Source organism: Hakea prostrata, chromosome 7, assembly GCF_041222555.1.
Source record: "Hakea prostrata isolate BN-2017 chromosome 7, UWA_Hpros_2, whole genome shotgun sequence".
Classification (NCBI taxonomy): domain Eukaryota; kingdom Viridiplantae; phylum Streptophyta; class Magnoliopsida; order Proteales; family Proteaceae; genus Hakea; species Hakea prostrata.
Window position 1 is genome coordinate 34,641,781 of NC_142606.1, and position 20,843 is coordinate 34,662,623.

General features: G+C 41.6%; 1 protein-coding gene across 2 annotated transcripts in view; it reads left to right on the forward strand.

The window, feature by feature from the left end:
• Positions 1-20,843, forward strand: part of LOC149010953 (Glycine cleavage T-protein family) — a 69,463-nt gene that overhangs the window by 17,790 nt on the left and 30,830 nt on the right. Inside the window, exons 4-5 of one of the 2 annotated variants that reach the window (XM_089162986.1) lie at positions 16,762-16,941; positions 20,728-20,801. In XM_089162986.1, the coding sequence (XP_089019112.1) occupies positions 16,762-16,941; positions 20,728-20,801 (254 nt within the window). The remainder of the gene's footprint in view (positions 1-16,761; positions 16,942-20,727; positions 20,802-20,843) is intronic. The other variant, XM_089162987.1, reaches the window with a different exon arrangement.

Consider the following 20,843-nt stretch of genomic DNA (forward strand, 5'->3'; position numbering starts at 1 on the left):
GGGGCCCGAGTCTCCACTACCGATCCATACGAACATTACCGCCGTCGGGGAAAGCACCTTGTCCTCAAGGTGCAAATGGGGAAATCGACGACGCAAAGCCTGGAAATCTTCCCAAGTAGAATCCTCCGCGGAAGACCCTCCCATGCACGGAACTTGGAGGATTTGTGCAGCGGCGACGAACCGACGCGTTGAATAATAACCGAGGCGACGGATCTGCCGGTGGAATGGGAAAGAATGGGTCGAAGAAGTGGGGAGGCGATCCCACATACGGCCAGCGAGAGATGTGAAAACGTTGTGGATCTGCGTCCCTCGGCGGCAAATCGAGCCGGTATGCCAAATTTCCCACTCGTTCTAGGATCCGATATGGTCCAAAAACCTTTGTGAAAGCTTGGGATGCAACCGTTTAACCAAGGAAGTTTGCCGATATGGTTGAATTTTTACCCATACCCAATCATGGACTTGGTACGCCCGATCGCACGATGATGATCAGCTGGGACTTCAGCGAGATTGGGCGCGGCAGATTTTGTTTGAGGAGTTTAAGAGCTGCATCCCTCGCCTGCAAATCTTGGTCAACGGCAGCATTAGCAGACGTACCTGGCAAATAGCGAATAATTGTTGGTGGAGGTCGGCCATACAGGATCTGGAAGGGTGTCGTCCCAATTGAGGAGTGGAAGGCAGTATTATACCAGTACTCCGCCCACGGCAAGTACTTGACCCAATCAGTTGGCACCTCATCAACATAGCTACGGAGGTAAGTTTCGAGACACCGATTTACAACTTCAGTTTGGCCGTCTGTTTGAGGGTGATAGGCCGTACTCATGGCAAGTTGTGTTCGTTGGAGACGGTGGAGTTCTTTCCAAAAGGAGCTCATGAAGATGGGATCACGATCACTGACTATGGAGCGTGGCAAGCCATGTAAGCGAACAATCCATGTGAGGAAGGAGGCAGCAACAAGATGGCTCGAAAATTTTGGGGGCAAAGCCACAAAATGTGCATATTTACTCAGGCGATCCACCACGACCATGATTGCGGACTTGCCGGAGCTAAGGGGTAAACAAGTGATGAAATCCATAGTGAGGTCCTCCCAAACCAATTCAAGGCACGATAATGGCTGTAATAGACCCGCAGGTTTGGTATGAATAGGTTTTACCTGTTGACACAGTGAGCAATCGGCCACAAATTTCTTCACATCAGCCCTCATCCCTTGCCAATATAAATTTGCTGAAATGCGCTTGTAAGTTCGAAGATAACCCGCATGCCCACCTTGAGGGGAATTATGAAATTCTTGCAGGAATCTTTCTCGCATAGGTGAGGGGATGACTAAACGATTCTCAAATAATAAAAGTCCATTAGCAGTGGTATACCCGGCGGTAGATGGATCATTGGCGAGTAAAGCTGCGTGAATGCGTTGCAACTCCGACGAGGCTTCAGTGGCTTGTCGTAATTCAGGTAAGAAATCCCAAATTGGTTGAGATGATAGCACCTGGTTCAGCATGGTGAGGTGACTCGGTGTGCTTGAATCAGATGTGTTAGATGCAACTTGTTGGGCTAAGCTTAGCGTTGTGGGCTCATGGGCTCTTGACAAGGCATCTGCAGCTCCATTTTCCCGGCCCGGTTTGTAACGAATCTCAAAGACATAGCCCAGAAGTTTTGTGAGCCACTTTGTTTGTTCGGGTGTTTGAATCACCTGGGCTGTTAATTCCCGCAAACTACGCTGGTCAGTGAGTATGTAGAATTTTCGCCCTAACAAATATTGGCGCCATCGTCCCACTGCTTGGGTTATAGCATACATCTCCCGCACATACGTGGAGTCAGACTGCATTTTAGGTGAAAGCTTCTTGCTGAAATAGGCAATTGGATGACCTGCTTGCATTAAGACTGCCCCCACCCCCAATCCTGATGCATCAGTCTCTATAGTAAATGGCTCATTGAAATTGGGAAGAGCTAACACTGGGTATGAGTGAGTAGGTGCTTGAGGTTGCCAAAGGCCACTTGAGCTTCTGATGTCCAACTAAAAGCCCCTTTTTTCAGCAAATTAGTAAGTGGAGCTGCCACCTTAGCATAATTTGGGATAAATCGCCTATAATAACCTGTCAGCCCAAGGAACCCACGTAGCCCTTTCAAAGTAATGGGCTTGGGCCATGACATTACAGCTTCCACTTTGGCTTTATCCCCTGCCAAACCTTGTGAAGAAACAACATGCCCAAGGTAATCCACACTTTCTTGTCCAAATGCACACTTAGAGATTTTAGCAAACAACTTATGATCCTGCATCACTTCAAGTACTTTCCTCAAGTGTTGTAAGTGAGTTAACCATGTTGAGCTATAAATCAATAAATCATCAAAAAACACTAGCACAAACCTTCGCAAGAATGGCTTGAATATTGTATTCATCATAGATTGAAAAGTTGATGGCGCATTGGTCAAACCAAAGGGCATGACCATAAATTCATAATGCCCTTCATGAGTTCGAAAAGCGGTCTTTGGTATATCCTTCTCATTCACCCGTACTTGGTGGTAACCTGACCTTAGGTCCAACTTAGAGAAGTATCGGGCTCCATGCAATTCATCAAATAATTCATCAATAGTTGGAATAGGAAACCTGTCCTTAACAGTGACTGCATTTAGAGCTCTATAATCCACACAAAAACGCCATGTCCCATCTCTTTTTTTCACCAACAAGACTGGGGAAGAAAATGGGCTCGGCTGGGCGTATAACTCCGGAGTTAAGCATGTCGCAACTTGCCTCTCTATTTCATTTTTCTGAAAATATGGGTATATGTAAGGCCTTACATTTACGGGCCCATTTCGGGTAATAGATGAATGGTATGGCTTGGGCTCGTGGAGGTGGAAGGCCCACGGCTCTTGAAAAATTGAGTCATATTCAGCTAACAATTGGGCATATCAGGGGTACGGGCTGAGTTCGAGCTGGTTGCTTGAATTAATTCAAGTTTGTATAAGGTGAGCCCAGTCCCATTTGCAAGTAACCTTTTAAAACCCTGATACACTAGTAATTCTGGTTCCCGTGGCCCATCACCCAATAACATGATTGTGCTAGGCCCATTTTCAAATTGGACTGTTTTCTTTTTGTAATCAAACACTATTGGGCCCAAAGACTCCAACCATTGCACACCCAATACCAAATCGGCTCCACACAAAGGAAGGATGAAAACATCAATATTTGTGGAATAATCTTGAATAGTAATAGGCAAATTACGTACCAGCCCTTCACAGTTAAGTTTATTGCCATCTCCCACCATTACCTTCACGTTCGCAGCTGGCTCCACCATTAGATTCAAATGCTTCACCACGTGACTCAGAGGAAGTTATGTGTACCGCCTCCATCTAACAGAATTTGCGAACACCGTCCAGCAACAACGCCTGTAAATCGGATCGTTGTCCGGGAAGTAACTCCGGTAAGAGAATGATACGAGAGACCAGTGGGCGAAGTTTCAGTCATTGGTGGCGTTTCTTCATCCATTACAGAGGCTAAGTTCTCTCCTGCGGCTTCATCTTCATCTTCAAATTCTAGCAACAACAATTGACGATGCTTACATCGGTGTCATGGCACGAATCGTTCGTCGCAATTAAAACATAGCCCTCGCCTCTTCGTTGTTGCTGTCTGCGTGAGTCTCTTACCGGTAAAGTTTGATTAGCAGAGGGAAGTAGGGTTGGCTTAGTCCACCACCGAGCCGCACTAAACGCAAGTGGTCGGGCATAAGAGGAACAAGACGTACGAAGGGTCGTTCGCTCATCATTTCTGCCGTGCAGCCTAGCTAATGCCACCGCCTGGATCATGTCTGCTGGCCGGAACGCCTTTACTTCATTTTGGAGTTCTGGTTTTAGCCCTGAAACAAAATTACTTACCAGAAAAGAAGTTGGAAGCCCTTCCACCCGAGCGAGCCTCATACCGAGCGGTATGCCACGGTGGTTTTGGGTCAATGCAGAGAGACGCCGAGGGTCTTCGAATCGTTGGTCCAAATCGACCTCAAAGCACGAGCGAAGGTTGCCCAATTCGGAATTAATTTGGATCGTTTCATCCATTGAAACCACTGCAACGCCTTACCTTCCATGTGAAACGAGGATAGTATCAATCGCTGTTCATCCGGAGTGAGATGATACTCGAAGAATTGTTCAGCTCGAAAGATCCAACCGGAAGGATCGTGGCCGTCAAACCTAGGAAAGTCCAAACGAATGGCACGAGTTTGAATTGCTCCAATCGCAGGACGAGCCGATGCCACCGGCGCGGCGATCCCAAATTCCCGAGTTTCATGTGACGGCGATGCACCCCCGTGAATCCATGGTCGTTAATTTGACCATAATCTCCGCAAAGTGCTCCTGTTCGCTATAGCATCGCGGTGAAGTAATTTGTTCCGCGGGTGCCGGTAGCGCGCGGTGGCGAAGAGTGTCGCGTATGTCGAGCTCGAGTACCCGGCCATGGTATCCGGCAGGTCGGACCAAATGATACGATGCAAACGAAGAGAGAAATGAGGGGAAGAGTTCGAAGAAAAGGAACAGAGCAGACGAAGTTTTGAGGAAGACGAAGTTCTTAATTCATTGCCTCTTACCCTCCCTTTACAATATATAGGGTTTCTTGTGTTACAAGGAATATTAGGTGCATCTCTACCATTAATTATTCAGCCCAAATCACAGCCGTCCAGCTACCTAACCATCGGAAGAAACTAACATGCGCCTAAGTCCGGTAAATATCAAGAATACCGGGCGTTGATTACGCGTGACGAGCGACGTGGCTGTGGTGTCTTCCCGCTTGAGTTGCTGCTGCCCGAGTCTCCACTACTCAGATCCATAGCACGCCGGGGGCGGGCCAAAGTGTTTTTTTTTAAAACCGGGCCCCCGGGGTCCGAAAAACACCCCCCCGGGGGGAAAAAAAAAAAGGGGGGGAGGGGCCCCCAACCCACCAAAAGGGATTTTCTTCTTCTCCCTCCCGTTCGTTTTGGCTCCTTTTTGATTTACCTAATAACTATTGTCCAACGCTTCATGAACTGTGTATGCCTTTCTCAGGGTTATTATCCAATTCATGCTTAAATGACCATATCCTCTCAAATATTCTTTCTTTTAAACATTTTCGTTCCAAAGTTTAAAGCTTAAAGAGGATATTTGGTGGTGGAACTTTTTTTTTTTTTTTTTTGGGATTGGGGAGGGAGAGTGGGGTGACTGGATTTGCCATCCTTTAGTGTGATCAACTTGAAGAGTCTAGAGTATGGAACGCTTCTTCAATGAATTGTATTCAATCAATGCAACTTGTACTTCTTGTACATCAGTACTTGTTTGTACTATTGACATGTTCTCCACTCTCTATGCCAAAATTTTGCCATCAATCTGTGCAGTTTTTGTGCCTTTACTCCTGTATGCTAGTTCTATATTACATGGTATCAATTACTACCCCAGTTTTATGCTTCTATTCTATGCCAAACTACTGCATTGTATGTTATAGAGCTAATGCTATTGTCCTGATCTGGTTTCTCTACCATGTGTCTAAACTCAAAGAGGAAACTACAACATTCATTTTTGTGGGAACCAAATAACAATCTTTCCAACTCATTGCTTCTATGGCTTTACTTTCTAATGACCCTGTTACTGTCTATATTCATTGGCTAACTAAAGGAAATGCTCTTTTGTGTAAGCAGTGAGGAGATTGGTAGGATTTGTGCAGTATGTTGGAAGTTCTTTGCCAGCTACAAACCTTATGCTACTATTGTTGAATTTGCCTGGGTTCCAACTCTTGATGTACAGAAGAAACATATTTTCCATGTTAAACGACATTGGGTTAAAAGTAGGATTTTCATTTTTTACCTTTTACTATTAGTTACTTGAGCGTGGAGCTAGGTTTCACAAGTTAGGCATGGCACTGACATGTTTCCAGTTTCCAATGTAATTAGTTCAGGAAACTTGGATATAGGTCTGATATATTTCTATTTTGTTGTGTAATTAGCTTAAGAAACTTTACTAAACTGAAACTGATTCTATTATGTTTTATTCCATGAGTGAGGGGGACATATGCAAGCAATTGCAGCTCTCCTCTCGTCACTTATTCTTCTCTTCTCTCTTGTCTCTCCATCTCTGCTCGGTTTTTCTAGTTTTAAACTGCTGCTAGTGTTGGAGCTTCAAAATCTGATCCTGCGCTAAGATAGCAGCCTGAAGTTCTGATATTTTTTTAATTTTTTTCCTTCGCTTGTCACAGAAGTTTCTGCTCATTGTAATTACATCTGAATCAGACAGAAGGAAATATGAAAAAATTAATCTTCAAGGTCTGGTTCTGTATCTACCCTATGCCTGCAACAGCTGAATCTAAGATTTAATTTTTCTGAAAGCCTTCTGCTTATTCATATCTCATAATGGTAAAACTGAGATTTGCTGAGAATTGAAGACTTGATCTACTACTTGATGGAAGACCTTGAAGCCTAATTGAAGCTCTCTCACTCTGGTTTCCTGTCAAGAACTTTTCTCCAACATGGCCGGTGAAATCTCTGTTTTGATGTTCTGCAATCTGAAATCTGCTCCTCGGGTACCATTATTTTGACTCAATCCATTTTGTTTTTTGGGGTTTGTTCCGCTACTAATATCGCTAATGTGCATCTAGTTACTTGGCTGTTCAGAGCTTTTGTTGGTTCAGTTGTCTTCCCCTGTACTTTGGTTGTTTGCTGCTGTGTCTACGTCTGTCATAGCTGATTTGAAGAGTCCTCAACTGATATGCTGAATGTACAAATTACCTCTATCAAACTCAGTGGTGTATCCAATTATCTATTATGGGCTTAAGCTGTTGAAGCCTAAACATAATGGACAGCATAGCCTTATATTATAGCCCATGATCTTGTGCATCTAATAAAACTCAAGTTTGGCTGCAAGGCTCAGTCTGTTTTAAAGTTGACCTTTTTCAAACTTTGAAGATCCTGAAATGGACTTTTCTTCTGAAGACCCTGGCCAAGATGGGCTTCTCAGAATGGATTTAGCTGGTACAGCAGTGTGTCTGCACATCGCGAGGTTCGGTCCTGATAAAGCATGAACCCTGTGGCTTCTTCTCCCCAGAATGTGGCGCCGTAGGAGGAGCAAGTCACAGGTCTAGTAGATGGGGATACCCTATATTATTCTATTCGGAAAGAGAGAGCCTTCATCAAGTACAGCTATCAATCATCTGGTCTTGAATCTCTTGTCGTACAATCAGATATCGAGTGCCTGCCACCCATAGGGATTGATTGCCCACAGACCCATTGTGAATTTGTGAGTGTGGGATAGCTGCACCTGAGCCAGAGAGGTTCTCAGGGATTTTTTGGGTAATCAGCCCAATGCATATGAAAGGGAATCCTCTGTCTCAGCATTTACAACCATCTGAAGAATCCTAAGACGAACGAACATCTCCAGGTTTTCCTGAACCAACATATCTTCTTGTTTTGACTGAATCATAACCATCCTCTCTGATTTCTACCAAGTCAACATATCCCGATTCCTCTACATCATAAGACACATTGGTAGACGCGTACGAAGAGGCAAAAGCTTATGAATCTGATTATGCAATAGTAGTTTATAAACCAACCAGGAAGGGGGGGGTGTTTCTAGAACCGATTCGACAACAGAGGTGGAATTGAATCATCCGCTTCAAAAAAAGGAATCGATAGCTTTGCAGCTAGCAATGAAGCAGCGAACAAAAGGATGTACTTTGAATCTGCCGACACAGGTTGCCTAGCAGAAAAGGATAAGTGAACATAGCTAGAGCGAATGCATATGTATAAGAGTTAGGTAAAGCTAGGTTTAGTTGGTTTATAACCAGAAGCAGATGAAGCATATGCTAATGGAGAATAAACGGACACAGATTAAACAGTGGCGGAAGATCTTGGGAGGGAGGTTTTTGGTTTTGATTCCAAATATGATGTTGTAGAAAGAAGCACTGTGCATTAGCACAGGGCTATATAAGGGCATAACCAGTATAGCACTGAAGCGACCAAGAAAGCAAGACAAAGCTCTACCGCGAAGAGCTGTTGGTCCTAACCTAAGGGTGAAGGAGGTTGATGGGTGCTTTAAGCATTGTAGCCCAGGCTGAGTTATGTTCAAACAGAGAGATAAAAAACAGACTTCACGCCAACTAAATCATTCTAATCTAGAAAGATTAATTCAAGTCCTTCGGTTTGGAGACGACCCGAGAACATACTTTCATCGCCATTTCCAAATGAAGGACCTAGGCACACTTTGATACTTCTGGGGTATTGAAGTACTTTGCCGCAAAGAGGGGATTAATCTAGTATTGAAGTACTTCGCTGCAAGGAGGGGATTAGTCTATCTCTAAGAAAGTATGTGCTTGACTTATTTAACTGATACATGATTTTTTGCTGCCAAACTAGTTGATACTCCTATAGATCCTCATAAAAAATTTGGCTCTAATAATGCAGACTTTGATGATTCTCATTGGTAACAAAGGTTAGTAGGAAAGCTGATTTACTTGATGATTATTAGGCTGGACATATCCTTTGCTATTGACTTGGTTAGGCAATTCATGAATTCTCCAAAGAAAATACATTGGGAAGTAGCCTACCGCATTTATTGATATTTTAAAGGTGCTCCTGGAAAGGGACTGATCTATCATCTGTTATAAGCCAGATTTAGTAGATTTACTTTCCATATTTGGGGTTTCCTTGTTTGGCTTAGATTTGCTAGGATCTTTTATTTTATTGTAATATTCCCACATTGGGAAGATTTGATTTGTTCTATATTTGGTAATTTATTAGCATAAATGATGTTCCTGCTGTGTCATTCAGTTACAGTTCGGGAATTTTCCAACTCTTCCAACATAGTATCGAGCCAACTCTGATCCATCATTGAGTATGATCACCATCAGCCCTTTCCCAACTTACACTATTTGGGATACCGGCAACTTTCAACACCTTTTTCTTCTTACACTATCGCACCTACAACTCCATTAAACCTGCAACCATCCTTCACTCCAGAACCATCTTCCGCCACCTGCGACCTTCTGCCGTTGCAACTTTCTTCTTCCACCGCCTCTCTGGCCATCGAACCACTTTTCTTATTGTCTCTTCTAATTCTGCTTAAAACAAAACCATCACATCTCTAGGTTTTTTTCCCCCTCTTAGAGAATTGATCCTTGTTTTCGGGCATCGTCTCAATGTTCTCTTCTAAGTGCAATCAACTATTTTTGCCCCTCCTTTTGACTTGAGAACACACTTTATCCGAAAAAGGGGTGGGGGGACAGAATAGAAGTCGCCTCTCCATTCCTATGTTCTAATTTTTTTTTCTTATCCTAAAACCATCCTTTATGAGTTATTTTTGGTGGTGAGCATTTTTCTCCCACCAAACTTATTTTTCCTCAATAAATGATCTATTATAGCTCCTGCAATGGCTGATCCAATTATCCCCGCCTTTTCTGGGCACTTCGGTGTTGAGGAACCTCCAGTTTCATCTATTTCTCAGGATTGTGAATCGTGATTTTCTCCTTTCCCAGATGACCACTATTAAGCTAATGGGACCAATTACCTTCATTGATCCTGTTCCGTTTCTTTTGCGATTGGTGCTCGTGGTCTTACTAGCCATCTTAATGGAACCTCAGTTAAACCTTCTTCATCTAGTACGGTCCAAGACAAGTGGGAAAGGATGCTTGGTTGTGGGATTTCGTTTGAATTCCATTGAACTAAGTATTATGGAGATTTACCTTCTTTTTCGTGATGTTGCTGCTGTATGGTGGATTGCCAAAGAGACTTATTCTAAAGTTGGGAATGATGCACAATATTTTGAGATTTGATGGAAGATCCATCGGTTGCAACAAAAAGAGCTTACGTTGTCTGAGTGCTACAACACTCTTCGAGGCTATTATGAGATCCTTAACTTCTATGACAGAGTTACTCCATCTTGTGCTACAGATGTTGTTGCCTATTAGAATTGGGAAGACAAGTTCAAAGTGTATGATTTTGTTGTTCCCTGGAGCCTTTTCCTTCTCTAGAGTAAGCCTATGCTATGGTTGATACTGGGGACAATTGGAGGACAACTATGGTGCACACTCTGACATTTGACAGGTCTGCATTAGTGGTTGGTTTTGGCAGCAATAAATCTAGTCCTGATCCATAGTCCTCCATAGGTATTTTCGGTTATCACAGTGTTAATTCAACTTATCACTCTAGGATAATAGACTTTGGGGCAATCACCCACATGATTGGTTCATCATACTTATTCCTTTATTCCTTTTACTCAGGATGTTCAAACAGTGGATGAGTCTCCTTCGCCCATCTTTGGGAAGGGATTTATTATTGTTTGCCTTCTCTTATTCTATTCTCTGTTTTGTATATTCCTAAGTTTTTGGCTACCCTTTTATCTATTAGTAGCCTTACTCATGATATGAACTGCAAAATGACTTTTTTCCCTTCCTCTGTTGTGTTACCTTTCCTCGTTGGTTACGGGGCATCTTCTTGGGTTATTCTCTTACACAGAAGGGTATAAGTGTTATCATGTTGGTTCCCGTCGTTTCTTTGTCTCTATGGATGTTGGTTCCAGGAACAAGTTCCTTTCTTTTCCCCTACACCTCTTTATAGGGAGCGTCTTATTGAAGAGGTTCCAGTCTTGATTGCTCTAGATATTTGTACTGAGATTCTTGCAAATGATCCTCCTTTGGAAGATGGAGTGATTGGACATGAACAATTTGTAGATGATGCATAGGGGGAACCTAGACCTCTGAAGACCTATCAAAGAAAGTAGTGAGCGACCCATTTAAATTCGAGCCAATTAGAAGCTTCCATTTAGTCCTAAAGAATCTGTTGCTCTAGTGAGTCTATCTCTGACCCTTCTTTTGATTCTACTTTGGATTTACAAATTGCATTGAGAAAGCAACCACGGATTTGCGCCAAGGATCCTATTTTCCATTTTGTTTTATATCAGTCTCTATCCTAGAGTTTCAAAGTTTGGTTCCCTCCTTGTCTTCTATTTTTGTATCTAACACTTGGCAAGAAGCATTATCTCATGCAATCTAGAAGGAAGGAATGGACAAGGAGATTTGAGCTCTATAATAAAATAAAATGTAAGAAATGGTGTCTTTGCCTCCAAGGAAGATGGCTGTTGGGTGCAAATGGGTGTTCGTTATCAAGCATAGGCAGATGGGATTGTGGAAAGATACAAGGCAAGGTTGGTGGCCAAGGGTTTCACTCAGACTTATGGGGTTGATTACCTGGATACATTTGCTCCAGTTGTTAAGATGAACACTATTCAGGTTGTTCTTAAATGTGCTATGAATAAGGGTTGGAGTCTGCAACAGTTAGATTTGTAGAATGCTCTCCTATGTGGAGAAGTGGAAGAAGAGGTAAATATAGATGTGCCACTTGGGTATTCTATTGCTGACATTGGTGGAAAGTGCCAAGTTAAAGAGAGCTTTGTATAGGCTGAAGCAGTCTCCTTGAGCTTGGCTTGAGATGTTTCATAGAACCATGATTTCCTATGGCTACAAGTAAAGGAGTCTGCAACAGTTAGATTTGTTAAGAAGATGGTTCCCATACTACTGTACTTTTGGTACATGTGGATGATATTGTGATTACAAGCAGCAGTGAGGAAGAAATTTCAGCCTTGGAGACTTTTATGGGGACTGAATTTAAGATAAAGGATATTGGCAAACTTAGATATTTCCTTGGTTTGGAGCTGGCATATTCAGCCAGTATTGTGTCTCTCTCTCTTAGAGGACGTATACTCTGGATTTAATGGAGGAGACTGCGATGGTAGGTTGTAGGATTGCTGAGACTCCTGTTGAGTCTAATCTATGCTTGAAGGCAAAAGTAGGGAACCAATTGATAAGACAAGCTAAAAAAAGTTGGTTGAAAAGTTGTTCTATTTGTCACATACTAGATTAGAAATAACATTTGTAGTTAGTCTTGTCTGTCAGTATATGCATGATCCCCATTCTTCACATCTGGATGTAGTGTTCTTCATCTTGAGACATTTGAAGGCTACTCTAGGGAAAGGAATTTTGATTTTAGCTCATGGACATCTTAAAGTTGAGGCACACATAGATGCAGGCTAGGCAGGATGTCCAGATGACAGGAGGTCTACATCTGGCTATTGTGCATATGTAGAAGGCAACTTGGTAGTGTGGGGAAGCTAGAACTAGGTGGTAGTTGCAAGGTTTAGTGCTGAAGCGCAATTTAGGGGGTTAGCGCAAGGTATTTCAGAGGTACTATGGTTGAAGAGGCTACTTCAGGAGCTTAAGACAGATTTAGAGGTGCTTATACAGATGTATTTGGACAGAAAATTTGCAATCAGCACAGCTCATAATCCGGTAAAGCATGACAAGACCAAGCGTGGAGATTCACAGGCACTTCATCAAGGAAAAGTTTGAGACTAGGCTGGTTCAGATTACTTTTGTTACCTGAGATAATCAAAGGGCCAATGTGCTTACAAAGAGCTTAAGTGTCAAGATCTTCAGTAATATCATTGGCAAGTTGGGCATGATAAGTATCTATGCTCCAGTTAAGGGGGAGTTTTGTAAGACAGATTTATTAGATTTACTTTGCATATTTGGGGTTTCCTTGTTTAGCTTAGATTCACTAGGTGCTTTTATTTTCTTGTGATATTCCTATGCTGGGAAGATTTGATTTGTTATGTATTTGGTAAGTTATTAGCATAAATAAAACTCTTGCTGTGTCCTTCTGACACAAGTCAGATTTCTCCAACTCTTCCAACATCATCCTCATTGTCTATTGATGTAATAGGATACTATGATGCAGGTTCACTGTATATTGTACCTTTATGGGTGACAACCTTGTTACATGGCGAATCAAGAAGCAGCCCGCTATTGCTGAATCAAGTGCGAAAGCTGTGAATAGAGCAATGAAATGGCCCAAACTATTGCAAAACCAATGTTTTGGGAAAATCAAGCTGCTTTTTCAGTTTTTTTTTTCTTATTTCCTCTGAGGGTAATTATGTAATATTGTGTTTTTGTTACATCATTATAATTTATAAATAAAGGGGTTGAGATCATTATAAATTATAAATAAAGGGTGTGAGATCACATTGATCTTTAAAGCCATTCTACCTAAATTGATTTTCTCAACAAGTATTTTAAACCAATGATTGGACCAAGATTTGGGTAAAACCGAGATCTTGACTCGACTGAAATCTCTGTTGAGTTTTACAACTCTAACAGACTTGCATGTAACCTTGTCTCAGTTTTTCAAATAACTGAGATATCTCATGAGATTTTGCTGAGATCTTGCAAGTCCTCGAGTCATGATTACAAGTAAGCTTGTGTTCCGTAAATGAACAAAGCACATTGAAGTTGATTGTCATTTTTATATGTGATGCTTTCCTTATGAAGAAAACTGAAACACCCTTCGTTTCCATTTTAGACTAACTTGGTGATATCTTTACCAAACCTCTGTTTGGTCCTATCTTCAAGAATAATTGTTCCAAGCTGGGCGTGGGTCACTTATATGCTCTAGCTTGAGGGGGAGTGTTAAATGATGTTGTTTTAAAAGTAGTATTTTTACTTTTAGTTACTTTAAAGTGTCAAACTAGATGTCATAGGTTAGATGTGGAATTGATAGGTTTAAAGTCTCCTATGTAATTAGTTTAGGAAACATGGATGTAGGTCTGCTATGTTTCTATTTTGTTATGTGATTAGGTTAGGAAACTTTCCGAAACTGAAATTGCTTTTATTATGATTTATTCCCTGCGTGAGAGGGAGATTTGCAACCAATTGCAGCTCTCCCTTCTCCCATATTCTTCTCATTTTGTGGTACCTATGCTTAGTATTTTATATTTATATTGCTTTGTTTTTATTTTTATTTTTTTTATCATAACTTACAATGTATCCCAATTGTTTAGTGAATTAATTAGATGTAATAGGCTTAGGGTTCAAATCCTAAGGAGTGTTGTTGTTATTTATTTTTGGTTTGTCTTATTAAAATCATTTTATATAGACAAAAATACAATAATAATGGTTGGTGTGCCACATTCATGAGTCCTAGACAAAATAAGGTTAAGTCGTGAAATATTTATGAAAAGAAAAATGTGGAGTCTTTAGGAAAGGGGAATAAAAAAGGAAAAAGGAATCCTAGATGAACTAAGAAAAGAGAAGAGAAAACAATATATTTTTTTTTGGGGGGGGGGGGGAGTTGTAACCCTAATCCACAAACCAAGAAACAAAAAGGAGAGAGAGAGGGAGAAAATAATAAATGAAAGAAGAAAGAAGAAGAAGAAGATAAAAGAAGTAAAGAGGAAGAGGAGATAGGAGAGACAATTCAACCTCGACTGGTATCTATCATGTTCTCCTTCCTTTCTTTTGTGACCTTAATAATCTAAACCTAAATTTGTTGGTTCTTCTATCAATGGGGTAAACCTAGATGATTGTTCCTTCATCTCTTTGGGATGATGGTTGAATCCCTTGATGAGAAAAACCTGTGACCTTTAGTTTCAACCCATGGCTATAATAGAAAATTTAGAGGGAATATATAATGACCCGATTGATAGAAAGGATTTGTGTGGATTATTGTTTATTTTAACAATTACATTGACCTGTGAAATTTATAAAGTCAAATTCCCATATTCTTGATAAGTTAGGTTTGATCTTTTATAGAATGCGTAGTGATTTTGTCGAATCATGGGAGAAGAGCCGTATCTCCTAATGTACTTTGATTATTGACTTTAAACTTTTTGCATACGTTCATGGATGAACTGTCATACCAAATTTGGGACCATTCTTATCTTGTTTGATAAGATGATAAAGCACTAGAAGTCAGACTAACGAACTAAATGTGCTTTCTGATCCAATTTTTTGTAAAAATCATATCTGACGTTCTATAATGAATTTTAATAATTTTTTAAGGATGGGTTTGTAACTGAACCTATAGTCCATAATAAATCAGGTAAAAATTATTAAAAATCGTAAGGCATTGTTTCTAGAGTTGTTTTTCTACTATGTGCAGAATCTGAATGAATCTGGACACTGTAGTTTAGGAGATCTGAAACCCGACTTCGGAGTTGATTCTGACTGTGATCTTTTGAGGGAAGTTAGATTTAGAAGTCTAGTTTAATTGGATATAAATTCAGACCAATTCGAGCGTGGGATCTATTTGTACCATAATTTACGTTTTTGGTGTGCGAAATTGGGCAGAATCTCTGAACTAAAATTTTGAATTTGGTTATCAGTTTACGACCAGGAAGTATAGAGATTAGGTTTTATGGTTTTATGGTTTTAGGGTTTGATAATTAGAACATAAGTGTACCTTCGGTTTATTGGTTATATCTTATTAGGTCCAAGGGCCAGAGGTTGTGGGATTGTGTTGGGTGCTTGATTCCTTATATACATTGACCATCACAGGGGGGGGGGGGGGGGGGGGGGGGGGGGGGGGGGGGGGGGCGGGGGGGGGGGGGGGGGGGGGGGCCCCAACAACAAAAAAAAAAAAAAAAAAAAAAAAAAACCAAACCAAACACACAAAACAACAAAAAAAAGAAAAAAAAAAAAAAAAAAAAGGAGAGGGGGGGGGGGGGGGGGGGGGGGGGGGGGGGGGGGGGGGGGGGGGGGGGGGGGGGGGGGGGGGGGGGGGAGGGGGGGGGGGGGGGGGGGGGGGGGGGGGGGTGGGGGAAATTTTTTTTTTTAAGGGAAAAAAAAAAAAAAAAAAAAAAAAAAAAAAGGTAAAAAAAAAAAAAAAAGGAAGGGGGAGGGGGGGGGGGGGGGGGGGGGGGGGGGGGGGGGGGGGAGGGGCATCACTATAGGTGAGTGGGATTCGTTTTGTTTTCAAGGTTTTTATCTATTTATACAGGTTATGCATCATTATTGTTTTATGATCATTCTTAATTGGGTGGCATATATGATTATTATTGTGATAGTGAATGATTGCAAATGATAATGACAATTGACATATGTGATTGTGATACTAATGGTGTGGGTTTATAATGATTATCTGCTTCACTCGTTACAGCAGTACATGTGGTACGGGAAGCATGTTTAAGTGTAATGGGTCATAGCATCATGTGAGTTGTGTGTGCATCTGGTTGAGTGAACATACCAAGTATATGACCCCTGCCAACAGGGGTTTAGGTGTTGGATTACTCTTATTAGACATGGTGGTTTGGAAAGGGATTGGCACCGATTTGTTCACTAACAAATTAGCTTGGGAACCATCCGTCAGAAAGCACAAGAGGTGAGTTGGTGGAAGTTGGTGTGGTTTGCTTATAATATTCCTAGACATTCATTTACTGCTTGGAGATGCTTTTAGGGATGCCTTGCTGAGTAGGGACAATCTTCTGGAAAGGAAGATGACGATGCTACCTAATTGCTTTTGTTTTTTGTTGGGTGGGGGTTGAAAGTAGGGACCGCCTTTTCTTTCGTTGTCAGTTTAGCTTCTTGGTGCAGAAAGCTATCTTTAAAATGTTAATTGATGAAAGGAGGGCAATAACAAGGTTGTTTGATGTAGTTGTGTAGGTAAGGAATTATATGGAGGAAAAAGAGAGAACTGGAATTTGCGAAGCTGGTATTATGTGGGACTATGCTCTACCTCTGGACCGAGAGGAATTATCGGATCTTTAGGGATTGTTAGAGATAATGAGATAATATGATGTAACAAGATAGAGGGATTCCCCTATTGTGGTTTACTTATTGGTTTAGACGTTGGTAGTTTTCTTATTGGTTTAGTTTTTGGTTATTACTGTCATTGAGTTTCCTACTAAGATTTAGGTTTAATTAAGTGTTAAGAGTTATATTTGAGTTTCCTTTTGTAATTCTATTTCAGTTTATTATAACTATTTGTTTGCTTGTAGGGCGGAACACACAAGACTCTATCAGGCCACCCTGTTCTCCAACTATACTCTCTTCTTCTCCCTCAATCTCTCTTTCTTCTTCTCTCTACCTAGTACTGGTTACAGATGTTGGGATTGTTTACAGGGATAAAACCTGGACAGAAGAGCAATTAATTTCAAGCCATTGTGGACGATGTGAAGGTAATGTGCTGCTCTATGCATTGCTACTGAGAGAACTACCCGGGCTGTTTATTTAGCTGAGAAGTGGAATATTTAGGTTGTTTGGAAGAAAAGGACTCCAAAGGTGTTTAAGCCTCTTGTACATATGATCTCATTGCACTGTGACAGCACTCTAGTGAATTCAATAGCCTCATATGATGGGGTTTTAAGGAATAATTCTGGCAGTCCTATTATGGCATACGCTTGAAGAGGGGCACAAGTATCAGTATTGGCAATTGGATTACAACCCATACTTAGGGTTGGTGCAACTATGTTCTCAAGAAGGGTATTTTGAGGTATCCATCAGATCTGATTGTAGATTAGCAGTAGATATGCTTAATGGGTCAATGTCAACGCCTAGGAGTGTCAAGCTATAAATGGGAGACTTTTACTGGAGGCAATGGTGCTAAAAGGGGTAGAATTTAGGCATGTGTGTAGAGAATTGAATCAGCCAGCAGATTACATGACACGGATTTAGATGGGGCAACATCAAGTGAGATGGGATCCTAGTGGTTTTCCCAGAGAGCTTGACTGCTCCCAGCATCAAGCTAGTGTTTGATCTTCGAGTATATATTTTGCGAGCAGAATTATGGTAGTTGTAATGCATTGTATGTAGTACTATACTAGCATTGACTTAGAAATTGTTTGCAAGGATTTGGGGTGGTGGGGGGTGGTGGTTACTTTCTAATAACTTGATTATGCATTATCATGGACTATGTGGTTTTGTTTTATCATTTGCTTTGTATGTGTTGGATTCTATTAGGAGTCTAATAAGAGTTTCTATAGGAGTTAAATTAGAGTTTGCATTCATGTAAACTTCTATTCCTTGTAATAGTCTACTTTCCACTTTATTATAAATAAAGGGCTTGAGATCATGGATCAATAAGCCATTCTGCCAAACATTGTATTTCAACATGGCATCCGAGCCTAAGTGCGATTAGGAAAACAAAACGAAGACCTACCTCCTTCTCTGAATTTTTCAAACCCATCGCAAACCACTTCAATTCTCGATTTTCTTCAAAACAGCAGTTCTTCAAACCGGTAGCAATTTCGATTCTTTCCAAACATCGCGGCGCTATCGAGGAAAAAAAAGGGGGAGAGAAAGCATAGTTCTTCGCTGAACCTGCTTCACCGGGAAGTTCTTGGTAAGAAAGGAAGTTCTTCGGTTCTAGAATCTGCGCTCTATTGTCATTATTGCTACTGCTTCCCATCAAGAGAAAAAGAGGAGAAAAAAGAAGAAGAAAAGCCACGCCGGCCTCAACGGATCTATCATTCGCTTTTCTACCACCAAACCGACGGAAAGGAGAGAGAGGACGAGAAAGGGGACCGGAGAAGAAAGAACGAAGAACACCACCAAGAAACCAGGGAGAAAAAGCGAGGGGAGAGAACACAAAGGGGAAGACGAAGAAGAGAAAGCAACAGACAACAGAGAAAGCGGACGAAAACCACCGAAGAGACGGCACAAAACGACGGCGACCCAGCGGAAGAGGACAGGAACAACGGGCACACACAAAACGCGAGGACAGAAAAGGAACAAACGACCAAGCATCGAACCAGCACAAAACCCGGGGACCAACGAGCAGCCCAAACAGAAGGCACCGAAACATATGGACAGGGGGAAGAGCACGAGAGAGCACGAAAGAAGCAGAGACACCCAAAAGGAACAGCGGGCCCACAACGAGGCGATCCGGCAAGAGTGGAAAGGGAACACCCCACTAACCAGATGAGTGGCGACAATAAGAAGACAGAAGATGAGAAGACCGGCAAGGAACGGAGACGACAAAAAGAGTGCAAGCAAGCGTCCCACACAGAACAGCAGCTCGCAGGGAGGAAAGGCGAAGTCAGCCAACCAAGGAGAAACAGCACGACGCCACACAAACCGACCAGCAAGGAGATTGTTAAGGGAACACAAACCATACATACCAAGGAAAATTGGGAAACAGGGAAGCCCGCGAGAGCAAAAACGAGCACAAAGACGGAAAACAAAAGGCAACCGAACAGCACCACACCCCAGACGGGCAGAGCGCACGCGAGAATGACCACGCAGCGACAGCAACCCACCAACCACAGCACCAGGATCGGGAAGGAGAGGGTGGAAATGGACAGCAAGCCGAGGAGGACACAGCGACACATCCAACCGGCCATGGAAACGACCCAAGGGCACCGAGGCCGGCAACCCCAAAGACCAGAGTCGATACACTACATTAAACCCCAAGCCCAGGAACCGAACCCACGGAAGCACACGGAGGGGGAGAAAGATGCTACAAAAAGACCAGAGAAGATCGACCGAAAGGCCACCGCAACCCACGGAGATCAACATGAGAGCATGATGGGAACGACCAACCCCGGAGAGCCAAGAACCCGGAGATCTAACCTGCAAAAGACGCGTAACCGAGAACGACATACCGGAGATTGTCACATCTGACAAAACCCACCGGAGATTGTCCCGGCAAACCCAAAGATCTAACATGCACAAATCAAAACACGGCGACCCAGCTAGACCCCAAAAAAACCCTCAAAGGCAGAAAAGTACTCAACATTTGAAGACACACGGGCGCCCGGAGACATAAAGGCAGAAAGATGAGGACAAATCAAATGGAAGTCAAAGGCAGATGAATCAAAGTTGAAGACAAAGAGAGACGGAAGATGTAACGCAAGTGGACAGGGATACAGCCCAACGAGGGGGAGTGTGGATTCTATAGGAGTCTAATAAGAGTTTGTATAGGAGTAAATAGAGTTTGCATTCAGTAAATTATTTTGTAATAGTCTACTTTCCACTTTATTATAAATAAAGGGCTTGAGATCATGGATCAATAAGCCATTCTGCCAAACATTGTATTTCAACAGTATGATTATTCGTACTGATGGTTTTATGGATGCATCAGTAGATACAATGCGTTAGAGATTTGCATTGCACTTGCATCTCCCCTCACTCAGCTTGTATCGGAAAGCTGACCCCTTAGGGGTATGTTTCTCTTAGATTGTGTTGCAGATTTACCGGTGATACTCCAGCCATGAAGGAGTATTTGGTTGGCTCAAGATGTTGACACACATGATGTAGATTGTGTGTGTGCTGATTGTGCTTTTGGAGTATAGAAATTTAGTTGTCCTTTTCATGTGATTTTAGATTCTACGAACATTGTTTTCTTAACCAATTTTGGCATCATGTAATGGTGCATTATATGTAATATGACAATAGATGATACTCTGATAATTAGTTTGAGAGAACCTTAATCTTTGTTAATAAGATTTATATTTCTTTTGCTGCTAATGATTTTGGATTTCTCTTTATGCCATTGATATTAAGATCTATAATATGGTTATGAGATTGGTTCAAAACTATGCAATCTTGGATTGTTTGGTGTGCTGATGTAGCATAGCAGTCATTCCTTGAACCTATGTAGTTGGGGGAGGGGGTGTGACACATTCTCCCCTCTCATCTCTCCATCTCTTCTCTGTTTTTTATTTTGTTGTTTTGTTGTAAACTGCTACTGTTACATAGTACATCATTTTGGTAGCATTTTTTGCATAATTTTCTACAATTCTACTGCTTTAATTCTTTTTAGATGTTCAGGGGTCTTACCCATGTGAAGTGTTTGTTACATCTTGATGCATAAGCAGATATTTTGTATCTCAATATGCACTATATATATATATATATATATATATATATATATATATATATATATATATATATATATATTTATTTATTTATTTATTTATTTTTTTTTTTTTATTTTTTATTACTATCTTTTTATTGACATGCAGTGATAGGAGAAGACCGAATTCAGTTTCTTCATAACCAAAGCACAGCAAATTTTGAAAGCCTCCGTGAAGGACAGGTTAATTCCTGAAACATTGCTTTTCCCATCTACATCTGATTT